The sequence below is a fragment of the Urocitellus parryii genome, chromosome 1 (assembly GCF_045843805.1).
Source record: "Urocitellus parryii isolate mUroPar1 chromosome 1, mUroPar1.hap1, whole genome shotgun sequence".
Classification (NCBI taxonomy): domain Eukaryota; kingdom Metazoa; phylum Chordata; class Mammalia; order Rodentia; family Sciuridae; genus Urocitellus; species Urocitellus parryii.
This window is the reverse complement of record NC_135531.1, coordinates 9,026,215-9,039,748: the sequence shown is the minus strand read 5'-3', so window position 1 is coordinate 9,039,748 and position 13,534 is coordinate 9,026,215. Positions and strand designations below refer to the sequence as shown.

Below are 13,534 nucleotides of genomic sequence, written 5' to 3'. Positions count from 1 at the left end.
TCCTAATCTCAATTAATTTTGCTCCTTTTTAAGAAGAAAACAATTGGATCTGAACTGTCTTCTAAGCCTCTGCTGGTGGTACAACTGCCCACACTGGTTCTGATTTTGCATGCTGGAGTGTGACCAGGACCAAAATCAAGCAAAGGGGACAACAAGAGCATTAAATCCTTTACCACTGGTCTTATCAGCACCATGAAAAAGTATCCACTTGTGCTACTGTAACCCAGTTAACAGGACTTTAGATGCTGGAATACTCATCTACGATGAGGAATGAGATCAAGCCCACACTCGTCTTAATGCTGTAATGTATCCCAAGAACAAATGCAATGTTTAAACTCCTTGAAACAATTTCTACAGCTTCTTTGGGGAAAAAATATACTCAAACCCCTTCAATTAAGGCAGCTTTTAATTAATGGTACACTAAATGTTTCTTGAAGAAAATTAAGATTATGTTTAAAGAGATCTCTTTAATGAATACAAAAGCTTGTGAGACAGTATCCCTACAATTACACAGCTCTGAACAAGTGAAACCATGGTTACCAAACAACTATTTTTATTATAGCATCTACAGTATCTGAAAAAGGGAAGTAATAATAAATAACTGTAGCTGCATCACAAGACACCCATTTATTTAATCACAGTAGTAAATCTTGCTACTACATTTTATTCTAAACTTTTAAAATTTTTATTCTTCAGATTCTCCAGGCTTACGGATGTCATCAATCTTCAAAATCATTCTAACCATCTGTGTTGCAAGAGATATCTGTTGCTTTTTGCCAATCAAGGTTTCTATGACATGTTGTTGTTGCATATCTGAAAAATAAAGTAAATCAATTACCCCAAAACAGCATACATAGCCAATCAATAAGCAGCTTAAATTTATGAAATCACAGTGAAACTTAAATACAGCTGGTGTGGTGCTGTACATTTGCAGTCTCAGCTAGTGGGAGGCTGAAATAGGAGGATCCCCTGACTTCAAAAGTTTGAGGCCTAGTGGGCTGTACACAGCGAGACCTCATCTCAAAATCAAACTCAACCAAATGGAACAAAACAAGAACAAAAAAATCCAAATCAAACTGTGGTGCCCAAGTGGTCATTAATCTCAGTTAATTTTCAGATGAATTTCATTACTCCCAAGGACATTCTGGAATTTGAATCTGGTTAACAGTTGCAAGGGGAGAGGATTCTCAGTAACTTACTGAAAACAAATCATCAGCAACACTGCATCCTACAAAGCATCCACAACCCAACTTAGTACATCTTGAAGGTATCTGAAATGTTTCCTAGAAATGCTTATATTAATACACACAGTCCTTCAAGTTAAAAACATTAAATACTTGTCTGTCAAGGAGTTATTGTTACTAAAATCCCTGGCATGTTGAACCTGAAAAACAGAAATATACCTACACTTCTATGTAAAAACTGTCACATTATGTGGTTGGGACTGTTTGCAAGAATCCAGTTATGGCCTGATTAGACAGAAATCATGAGACCAATGATGCAACAAGCTAAAGTTCTCCATCTGTTCAACAGCAAGAGAAGTTCCCGTGCACTGGTTTACAAAACATTCACTTGTCTAAGGGCATATAACCACACAGTAAGCTGTGAACTAAAAGTCCATTTCAGAGCTGTTTTATGACATCCAGAACTCACTGATAAGACATTTGTGTTAAAAAGGAAGGCAATTATTTTTTAAAAGCAGAGATTAAGATATGCCATCCTTAGAAATTCCATATAGTATCTTATGGTTACTGTAATGAGTTTCACGTTGCTAGGGCTAACCAACTCTTACAGTTTAAAACATTCTAAAATCCAGGACTAATAGCCAAAGCGTGTTTAAGTTTTTAAAGAGATGATAAATCTCATAGCATATATAACATACTGAACAGTAACATTATTCTTCAACTTAAAGCTCCACACAAAGAATCATGACAGTTCCTTACCATTTGTACCCTTGTGCAAACAGTCAATTCCAAGAGCAGGGTTCTTCTCCTTTACTTGTTTAGCTCGGACTTCAGTCATGGTCTGGATGGGATTCATGCCACTGTTTTCAGAAAGGGCCATGGGGATGACCTCCAATGCATCTGCAAAAGCTCTCATGGCATACTGCTCCAAGGTTGGGCACTGGAAGGGCACAAGGGTATAGTAAGTGCATTTGGGAAAAACCAGACCCAACCAACACCATCCAGCAGTAATCTGCAAACAATTATATTATTATATACTTTGAAAAGACTACTTTTAAAGAGTTGAATAAGTTGTCTTGATTTTTTTTTTCACTGACCAGAATAGAAGGTTTTACAGAATAAGAGTGGAGATTATAAAACACATGTCTGAGAAATGTTTTTACAACGAAGCAGGTCTCACTGCTTTATTTTTAAGTTAGAAATACTGATTTGTAATGATTGAAAATGGCCAAGTAATGCTAGTGTTATGGTGATGTGAGTTGGAGCTTGTAAGAAAGTCCTGTGAATGAACTAAGGTTAAACACTCATGAAGCTCACGATGCTTCTGTTCCACAGCCTTACTCTTACGCATACCACAAACCTCTAGTTTAAATCTTTTGTGTCTTTTACCTTATCTGCTTCTTGGCTAACTGCCAAAGCACAAGATATTTCAGCAGCACCTCCTCCATACACCACACGGTTATCACGGATGAGGTTCCGGATGACACACAAAGCATCATGGAGAGACCGTTTTGCTTCTTCAATGATCTAGGGAAAAGTTCTGTGTCAATTAATGGGATCAAGGTCTATTCATTTAGAGCCAAATATCTAGTTTTGCTTAATAAGAGTTTGCTGGGTACTGAAATATGTCTTAACAGTTCCTTATTAGAGCCATCCAGGTTAAAACACATGGTGAGGGTATGTTATCATATTCAGATACTCTTTTATGAGGTAAAACATATTGATTTGCATTTATCACAACGTGCTAAAAATTTATTCTTGAAGAACAGAGATTTGTTAATGGTTATTTATATAGGTTTCTTGTTCCCACCAAAGGGACAGCAAAAAGGCCTTTGTACCTTGTTAACACTGTCATTTAGTAATTTTTCACCACTGTAACTGAGCATAATGATTAATGGTAATGGTATTAGTTGGAAAAAAAAAAAAAAAAGCCAAACCATGTACCAAAATCAGGAAATCCAGGACAAACAACCTGACTCTTACCATCTTATTTCCTCCTCTAATGAAGATGGTTACGGCTCTGGAATTCTTACACTGCTCAATGACCAGCATTTTGTCTTTAGTCGTGCCAAATGAGATCTCCTGTACCAGACCAGCGAAGCCCAACTTCTCAACTGTGAGTTCTGAGAATCGAGGGACAATCCGTCCTCCTGTTGCAATGGCAATCAGCTAATTGGGGTGCACCAGGGAGGCAAAGACAACACAGGTCAATGTTGGCAAACTGGACCAAAAAAGAGCTAAATGTAACCTAGAACCACCTTCTTCACTAGAATTGCTGCACCTCTTTGGACAAATAATTTCAAGTTCAATGCAAAGTGCCCTGCTAGAATGAATAGGTTCTGAAGACCTGGGATTCTTGGTCTGGTTCTGCTGCTACGTGGCTATAACAACCCAGGCAGGGTTCCTGTCTTTCTTCCGGGAATGTGTACTGCAGTGGAGGAAAGGGAGGACCACAGAGACAGTGCATATCTGCTGTGCACAACAGGGCTTGGGACAGCTGTTGGTATCAGGCTAACACAGAAAGGGATGAGCCCAGTCTTCCTGCCTCGGAAAGTCAATGAGAAGCAAGTGAAATAACCAGGGAAAAGCATTTCAATATGGCATGAAACACAAGAAATACACAGAACCATTATCCAATCAAAAAGGATTCTAGCACTTTCCTTTCCCCCAGCTCATTCTCTTCTAATTGGTGGATCCTTGGCATAATGTGGTTATTTAAAGCAACTCCTACCAAAACAGCCTCTAAATACATTGCAAGCTCAACCCCTACGTACAGGGAAAGCTCTTGGCATGGGATTTCCTACCTCAATTTCAGGTCCTCCTACCCAGCGCACCGCAGGCAGGTTATTCTGAAGAAGTAAATGATTTGCTTCATCATCAAAGCCCCACTGGCAAATGGCTAGGTTAGCACCAGTTTCTTTAATCTAGAAAAAGAAATACCAGTTATACTAGTAAAAAGTAGGTATTACAAAACCAAAAACAAGTAACACAGAAAACTAATAAGGAACTACATGAATGTCACTACAAGTATCTATAGTAATCACCTCATTTTTCATACTGTGCTTTGAAACCACAATCTATAATTTATGCTGAATCCCACTGTTAAGAGTGAAGCAAAACAAGACTTGCCAAAAGACCAATATTAACCTCTCCCAAAGGTTAATAGCTCTACCCTGGCATAAATACCCATGAAGTGGTTTCATTTGTGTACCTGGACAAGACCCAAATGTTACAACACACACTCATCTATATTCTTTGCTTGTCTCATTTGAGCGGATAATCTGAGGATCAACAGAAAATTTAGGGGCCCAAAAAGGCAATTCTGCTCTAGAAAGCATGTAAATAAACACCTGAGTACCTTTTCTCAAGAAGGAAAGGACACAACAAACCATTCCTCCAAGGTCCCATTTTGACCAAAGCCTCTCAGACCACCCACCACTCCTTGGTTATCCATCTCTTTTCCCTCCCTCTGTGGAAGTTGGGTCATCAAGAGTAGACTACGTATGCAATGTTTCTGTCACATCTGCTGTGAACAGACTGTCTGTTTTAAAATGCCTGCATTCCTCTTTAAGAGGAGGCGATTTTTCCTTAAGATGTGCTCAAAATGGGAAGAGAGTCCCTTTTGCTTCTCACAGTAGCCTATGATGTTCCTCTTAGGTCACTCTCATTCTTTAACATTTTAGTCTCTAGCCCTAACACCATTCTATTCATCTTAGCAGCCTGCAAATGACCAAATCATCTATATTGGTTTTTGTCTTTTCCAGCACACCTCATCCAGCATTCCCTTGGCCACCCTGGAGTTTATCAATGTTGTCACCAAAAACTGTTGACAGGTAACATGCACACTTCATTATCAGGGGCCAGGGGAAAACATTAAGATATTTACAAACTCATACTGACTTGACTGAGCAACTTTCATCTAAAAATTACATGAAATGTCCCAGGAGAGAAAATAGCACAATCAAAAGTACAGCTCTAGGTAATGGTGCTTACTCTTCAAAACACACTAACCATTTCATTTTATGTCTTTCTATATGACATTTGGCTTTTTTCTGTGTTTATTATTTTTATGAAGTAAAACTGAACAAATACTATGTTATACATTATTTGTAGCCACATAATGGAGTATCAAGGTAATTGATAATTACCTTGATTATATCAATATATCAAAGGATAATTCAGGTCAATTCCACATGTATTTTATTAACCATACTTAATTAATTCCATCCTTTGAGAGTTTAAATTTCATAACAGTTTATATAAAGACTTACTTGTTGAATCATCTCTTCAAACTTCTCCTTTTCATATTTTTGAAGGGCTTTAAAATCTTCCACAGAGGTTACATCCAGCTTGTGCTTTGTCTTTGGTTTAGGTGGTTCAAATGGACATGTGAGAATTGCAATTTTAGCATTTTCCACTTTCTATGGGGAAAAATAAAAACATTTAAATTGGCAGATTTAAGAGTTAAAACATGGTGTGAAGCTTTAAAAGCAACGACTTACTTTTGGCATCTGGGGGTGACTGAAATCCTTGTCCACGATCACACCCTTAATAAGTTTGGTGTCCTCCAGCCTCCCACCCACTTTGCCTTCTACTTTGATGAGCTCAAAGTCAACATCTCTCCTGTCCATATCTGCCACGGTGAGGACAGCATTCACAGCAATCTCAGCCATTTGTCGATGACAGCTGTTAACACTGAAGAAAACAACAGAACTTTTTCACAATGATTTCAAAACTCATGTTGTTTAGAGTTTTCTAGAAAGGAATGCCATTATAACCTCATTTCCATCTGGGGCAGGTTCTCAGCCTGGGATTCATAGACTCCAAAGGGGACCATAAAGTTGCATGGGGGAAAATGTGCATCTTTATTTTCACTAAAATTTACTATTTCCTTCCACTACGAATGCACATAAAAGACCACTGTAGTATGGCACTGAGACTTTTCAGAGTGCACTACTTTTAAAAAATGTATGGCTACTTTAGAAGTTCAAAGTAGAATGGGAAAGATAAATCACCCAGGAAAAGTAATAAATCTTATCCCTGAGAGTCGGGCACCTACTGAGAAGTGAAAAGCCTAGATGGGGCAGTCTACTTTTATGAGAATTCCCTCTACAGCATCAGTTACAGATGGGGGATGTCATCTTTTTGAAAGCTGTGAAATACTTAAAGACTGGTCAATAAACTTAAGAGGCTAGAAAAAACCACAAGAGAAATTCAATACTACAAATAGTGTCTGAAATCCAAGTCATAAGAGAACCATGAAACTGAAAATGTTAGTATCCTAAGTAGGTAACTTACAATATTCTGCTTTATATTTGGCTACCATCAGTCCATTTAAGCATTTGTAGTAAAAAACCATACACACTTGAACAAGTTCAACTTATAAAGCAACAATTAAGTAAGGTTTATATAGTTCAGGTCACACAACTGTCTTCCTTTCATGAGAAAATCATGATAGGCCATGGAGGGGGCCACCCAAGGCAGCCAGCACCTTGTCAAGAAGCTATTCTCAGCTGCCAGGATGTCTTCCCTGGAGAGAAGGCAGCAGACAGGGGCTGCATTTCCCCTGACCCCTCTGTACTGAGACCACTTCCTTTTTGCTTAAACTACCACACATACAGAAAATTGAAACATTGTTTTCTCACATATTAAAGTATAGCCGCCTCTTGCATTGTTATGAGTTAAATAAAAAGTGTAATAAAGGACCTTACACTAGATTTTTATTCTACATTATGGCAATCAACCATGTTTCTGTTATTGTTCAAAAAACTGTGTTTGTGCTTACAATACTTAGCAGTAAGCCTGTCAAATAGAAGGCATTATACGAACACCTGGTGAGTCAATTTCACGACTGATCCTCCTTACTAAATTAAAATTCTGGACTAGTAAATTTGCTTGCTTGCTAAATGAAAACTAGAAACTCCCTTTCTCCAGTTTCCTAACAAAGAAATGATAGAAGTAAGACCCTTTTAGGTTGATTTCAAATCAGCCTATCCTGCTAAATTAAAGGACTATATATTTCACAAACATTGTCAAAATTTAGCAACTGAACTGGGAAATTTAGTTTCTAATTACAACACAAGATGCCTATGTCTATATCCACACTAAATAGAAGCAAAACTAAACAGAAAACTTTATCAAATCAGTAACAAACTGGCCATCATACTGTTGCCTTTAGAAACAGGGAAACATTCTACCAACATAACACGCACACTTTAGAGCCCAGAGTGGTTTTTGCAGTCTGAATCAGTGGTTCAGGGTTCTTTATGTCAACGAGGACACGATCACTGATCTTGTCCAGGTGCTCAATAGCAATGCGAGCAGCCTGCTCGTAGCCGTCAGCAATCCTGATGGGGTGAATGCCTCGGTCTAGCAACTGCTCGGCTTCTTCCAGCAACGCACCAGCCAGGACTGCAAACAGGACAGTGACAGTCAGACTGGGAAAACGTTAAAACTTTTAGTATAGTAAAATTATCAAAGATAGTCCCAGAATTAAGGTGGATATGATCTTAGAAGCTGGGCTATTTTTGAAAGGGAGGCCTTGTTTTGGTCCTTGCAAAGTTATAGCATGCATGTCTCTCCTTACAGAGCAATGTTCAAACCTCAGTGATGTGAAGAATGCAAATAAAGAACAAAATGCAAGAACGTTTTTATTTTCATAAGGAGATAGAAAGATTTTTAATCTCTTCAATCTTTTCCAACTCTTTCTTTAAAAAACTATAAATGCCTAAACTGTCAGGGGAAAAACAAATGCAAGAACAGTAAAGTGAACACCTGTTCACTTAACATTTTGATATGCATACACCCTCTTTTTCTGTCCAAGTCCTTGAAAATCAGTTGTAGAAATCATGATGCCACAATTCTATATTTTAGCATCTGGCCAAGAACCAAGACATTTTCCTATAAAACTCCAATGTAACCGTCAAGAAACTTAATCCTGCAGGTGTGGTGGTGGTGCACGCCTATATCCCAGAGGCTACAAGGGTGAGGCAGGAGGATAGAGGGTTCAAAGCCCGCTACAACAACTTAGTGAGACCCTGTCTCTAAATAAAAATATTAAAAAAAGGCTGGGGACGTGGCTCAGTGCTTAAGCACGCCTGGGTTCAATCCCCAGTACAAAACAACAAAAAATACACAAGCAAACAAAAATAACACAACAGAGAGCAGGGCGCCTGTAATCCCAGCAGCTTGGGAGTGAGGCAGGAGTTCAAAGCCAGCCTCAGCAATGGCCAGGTACTAAGCAACTAGGCAAGACTACTCTCCAAAGAAACACAATAGGACTGGGGATGTGGTTCAGTGGTTGAGTGCCCCCTAGTTGAATCCAGGAAGCAAAGCAAAGCAAAACAACAAGCAACAACAACAAAACACGAATCCTGACACAATACCATTATTTTTTATATGATCTATAATTAAATCCCCCGCTTGTCCTAAATATCCTTTACACCCCCCCCCCAAAGCCAGCCACAATAAAGGCCACACACTACAGCTGTCTGTTCTTTCACATTCTTGAGTGTCCTCCTACCCTCTTTCTGTTCTTTTGTGACACTCGGTTTTTTTTAGTTGTCAATGGATCTCTTGTTTTATTTATTTATACGTGGTGCTGAGGACTGAATCCAGGGCCTCATGCATACCAGGCAAGCACTCTACCACTGAGCCACAACTCCAGCCCACAGTGATACTGAATTTTTAAAAAGCATGGGACACTTGTGGCATGCTCAGCTTAGATTCCACTGTTTGCTCATGACTTGATCCAGAGCAAGTATTTTCAGAAGGCATGTTAGCCCTGTGATTGATTTCAAACCTCTTACACGAGAAAGGATAAGCTATCTTTTCTTACCAACCACTCCTGTGGTTCCATCTCCAATTTCATCATCCTGGGATTTGGATAGTTCAACCATCAACTTGGCAATCTGATGATCAACATCCATCATACTTAAAATGGTGGCCCCATCATTAGTTACAGTCACATCGCCATCCTTATCTACCATCATCTTATCCAGTCCTAGAAAGAAAATAATGCTTAGAAGGCCTTTTTTTTTTTTTTTGGAGAAGGGGGAACCCAATACCAACTCGGAGCTCTTTTTATTAATACAATTTATTAGAAAACAAATAATTCAACATACATAAAATACTGTATGAAGACATTTTTAGATTGGCTAACCTAAAGCAACATCACACTGAAAAACAGATCTAAGTGGCTAAAACCAGAGAAATAGAAAAAAAATTATGGACCACCACTAAATATATGAATTTCAAAAGATAACAGATATAATTTGGAAAATACTAAGAAGTGATAATAAGTGAAAAAAAAGTGTGATGTAAAACTGCACACACAATTAACAGAACCATGTTTAAGAAATCTGGAACACACTAAAACATTTGGGCTGTGTAAGGGTATGAGACACTATACTACAGTTTTCTAAAGATATCACATTGACTTTCATTTAAAACTTTTGCTAAAGAATACAGATTTGTTAAGACTCTTACCATTTGGTCCAAGAGATGTTCTCATTGTATTTGCTACAGCCTTTGCAGCCATTATATGGGACTAAATAAAACAGAAAAGACACCCAGTTACAAACCATTTCAAGAGTTAGAAGCAGAGGTGATGATTTCCAAAAAACACCCGTCTCTGCCTGTCTGTCTTCTGGCAGCTTCTACATTTAAGAGGCTATTGACAGGTCTAATACTAAGTGTGTTAACAATTATGATTACTGGCTTTAGCAGGCAAAGAAAGTAGAAACAGAATTTGACTGCTTTCTGTTATCCCATTTAACCCTCGACATGTCAATGAGTCAATTCTCTCACCAGCCAGGGCCTGGAGTCCAACTACAGACATGCAACATATTGAACTTTCATACTGTGGTCTACTGTGAAAATATTCCTGTGGGTTCTACATATAACATATAACCCAAACAGAGGAGTTACCCTTGCCTGTCAAAGGTTTTAAGAAAGATAATTCAAAGAGAAAAAGTTCTGAATAGTGGTTAAGAACTTGGTAATAGTGATTCTGTGGAGGCACATAATTGGGTAGGCTGCTCTATTTTAACCTGTTTAAACTTTCTTCTTCCTTAACCTTCCAGTTGTGTTTCCAGAGAGAAAAATATAAACCTTAAGGCACCATGATTCAGTTACATTGTAGACTAAACAGGATTTTGGTGGCTGAACTAAGAACTTAGCATGCTTTGTTTTAGGTTATGCACCTTTAGAATACAATTCCTTCCTAAGCCAACTACCCTGCATTTTTAAGGCAAACTGTTATACAGCAACGTGTTATACAACCAAAGAATTTCAACAAAATACTAATTAACTTTAAGGCTTTAAATAACAAGGGAAAAAGAGTTTGTAACCTTTACCCATGAAAATGTTATGGCTAATGACATTTCCTTTATTCTTTCCCATTTTGGTTCTCTCTTAAGTCAACTAGATGTTATATGAGATCAGAGGATTCAAGGTACACACCCTCAAACTGAAGAGCCTCAAAGTGTGCAGAATCAGAGCTTCTAAATTCTTAAAAGACTTAATGTTACTGGTTTAAATAAGCCTTAGGTTTTTGTTTCTACATTTTAGGAAAATAAATAACATGCCTTGCTGTAACATCTGGACAGGTTTATTAATTTGCAGAGAAATCCTTGGAACTCAGAGGTGTTAGTTACAGCAAACAATCTTCCTAGCTGACTCCCACCCCTCTGCAAATAAAACTTATGCCAATGACATGAGAATGCTAAGATAACCAAAGCTTGTAAATACCCCTCCCTATCCCTACACTTAATTAAGCTCACATTTCCTCCAAAGGCTGTTTCCTTTCTTTTTTTGTTTTCTTGCTTTAACAACCTAACTCAGATTCAAAGCTCCCTACAGAATTTCAAAGTCTCATATTGCCTTCTAGCCCTTAGTTCATTCCATACCCAACTAAATTAATTTTCCCAAAACAGCTACTTAATACTTCCAAAACATTAAATAACTTCCAGTGCCTCAACATGCAAGTTAAAAGTTTCAGTTTGTTCTTCAAAGCCCTTCACAATCTGAAACTCAACTTCCTTCTGTGAAAATGATCTCTGCTTGTTCTCTAAAAACATTTTCAATCTCTAAGGTGTCCATGCATAGAAAGCCCTCCTCCCATCAAAATCCCCGCTACTCTTTAAAGCAGTTCAAATGCACATGTTCAGTAAAACCTTTTCAGTCAACCTGGCATGTTACAAAAGATATAAAGTTCATTCAGTCTGTGAAAACACTGGAAGCCCTTAAAATACATTTTGAAAGGTATGTCTTTATAAAATTTTAAAAAGATAACCATCATAGGGAAGAGGTTCTTAACTGGGAGCAGTTTTATCTCCCAGGATACACCTGACAATATCTGAATATGTTTTAGGCCATCAAAATTGGAGAGGGGGCTGGATATAGTGGTGCACAACTGTTATCATAGCTACTGAGACAAGAGGCAGGAGTTTGCAAGTTCAAGGCTAGACTGGGCAACTTGGTGAGATCCTGTCTCAAAATAAAAAACGAGGGCTTAGTGGTATAGTGCTTGCCTAGCATGTGTGCAAGGCCCTTGTTTTAGGTTATGCACCTTTAGAATACAATTCCTTCAGTACCGCAATAACAGAAACAAGTCCTGCTGCCCCCAACAAAATCTGGATAGGCAATGTTACTGCCATGTAGTGAGTTGAGATCAGGTAAACTGCTAGGTCTCCCTACACAGTGTAGGGCTCCACACCAAAGAATGACCTACACCCAAATGTCAACAATACCAAGGGTGAAAGTGGTGCTCTTTAGTAGCTATGTACATGGGCAATTTCTCTGGTCCTAAATTTCCAGTTCTGTAAAACTGTACCTATCCCATAGGGTGAAGACTACACAAAAAACTCCATATAGTTAGCACAAAATGGTTGATACAAAATAATCTGTACCTTTAATTGTATTGTTAAATTTATGGTGAGCTGGATGTTACTTTATCTGCAGTTTCCTTTAGGTGAAAAGTGGAACTGAATATGTAATATGAGTACCTTTAAAAAAAATTTTTTTTTTTTTTAAGAAAGAAAATAACTCTGAGTACCCAGCATGGATCAAGCACTGAGGCTTCATAACACTATTTCAATACCTGTCAAATCCTCAGGCAGTAATTAGCCCGGCTGGGAAACCAGTCCAGAGAGGCTGTGTAACTTAAGTCCAACAGTCAGAACTGTATTATTTAAATGACAAGAAACTATGTGAACCTGGTGCCATGCTTTACCCACATAAAACGCCTAAAGGGCCCCACCCCAAAATGTCCCTTCCTATACATTTTCTCTGCTACTATCTGTAGTCAATTCAGATGATCCTTTCTAACTTGGATTCTTGCCCTGATTTCCTTAAAACTTCTTTATTCTGCCTTATTCTGTTCAGTCTAGCTCAAAACGTTGCCTTCTACGGTGTATCATCCAATCCCTGAACAAATGCCATGCCGTTATCAAATGTTTGCAGGGCTCCCTTCTAATCACACACCATCCTGAATTATAGATATCTGTCTATTTTTCGCTCTTTCAAGTTTCCACGACGCCGCACACATAAAAGCACCCAGAAGTGGAATACTGCGACTAAACCTTTACGAGTGACAAAGAAAACCAGCTTGTTTCTTTCGGGCTGTTGCGGGTACACCAGCTGAGAGCTGGACACACAGCCTTAACCAGACGGGTGGCCCCGCCCAGCAGTCAGCGAGCTCTGGGGGCTGCAGAGCCGGCCGAAAAGCGGTTCTGCTCCCCGCGCGGGCTGACCTGGGGCCGCCGCCCAGCTCCGGGGGCGCTGGAGGCCCGCCCCAGCCCCCACGAAAGCAACGGCGATGTCTGGCAGCCTTTCCCGAGCGCAGAAAGCGGGGTGCGCGGCCGGGGCCGAGAAGGGCTGCCTGAAGATGAGGGTCTCCACTTTCCGGCCGGCACATGGCACCACCGCGCCTAAGCCTGCGCAGGCGCAGAGCCACAGCTCCCGCCGCCCTCCCTTATTCCACCGCATGCGTGTCCCGAGCCGTTACCTTGAGGGCCTCAAGTCCCATAAGCCGAGACTTGCGGTCCTGATCCTTGATGATGAGGAAGGGGCGCCCATATTCATCGAATGCGAGGGTCCCCACGGACGCCATGATTCAGCCACAGGAGTTACTTTCCCACTGCCGATGGAGACCGCTCCGGAACTGAGAACGCGCCTTCCTCTCGCGGGAGGGCTCAACACCTCGCGCATGCGTAGAGCGACCGCTGGAGATTTATTTTTCAACCGAGACTAGTTTTACGCCAGACAGTAACTTCTGGAATCAGTGGCCTTTGGAAACTTCTATCATCCAGGAAAGTTGAGGGGGGCAGTGCGAAGACACTGACGGGGAC

The 13,534-nt window shown here is 39.7% G+C and overlaps 1 protein-coding gene across 1 annotated transcript; it reads right to left on the bottom strand.

Annotated features, from left to right (window-relative positions):
- Positions 1 to 393: 393 nt before the first annotated feature.
- On the bottom strand, positions 394 to 13,373 carry Cct5 (chaperonin containing TCP1 subunit 5). Its single transcript, XM_026397064.2, has 11 exons — positions 13,192 to 13,373; positions 9,672 to 9,732; positions 9,022 to 9,186; positions 7,397 to 7,595; positions 5,687 to 5,879; positions 5,456 to 5,605; positions 3,989 to 4,108; positions 3,168 to 3,353; positions 2,574 to 2,711; positions 1,944 to 2,124; positions 394 to 813 (listed from the first exon to the last, which is right to left on the bottom strand). The coding sequence occupies exons 1-11, from the start codon at positions 13,294 to 13,296 to the stop codon at positions 686 to 688; spliced, it is 1,626 nt and encodes a 541-aa protein (XP_026252849.1). The 5' UTR covers positions 13,297 to 13,373; the 3' UTR covers positions 394 to 685.
- Between the last annotated feature and the right edge of the window lie 161 nt (positions 13,374 to 13,534).

Excerpts from the sequence above, each read along its gene's own strand:
- Cct5 (XM_026397064.2), bottom strand. The coding sequence starts at position 13,296 with ATGGCGTCCGTGGGGACCCTCGCATTCGATGAATATGGGCGCCCCTTC. Across the intron at positions 4,109-5,455 it reads TTGAAGAGATGATTCAACAA|ATTAAAGAAACTGGTGCTAA; the intron begins GTAAGTCTTTAT and ends TTCTTTTTCTAG. Across the intron at positions 2,125-2,573 it reads TTAGCCAAGAAGCAGATAAG|TGCCCAACCTTGGAGCAGTA; the intron begins GTAAAAGACACA and ends GTGCCCTTCCAG.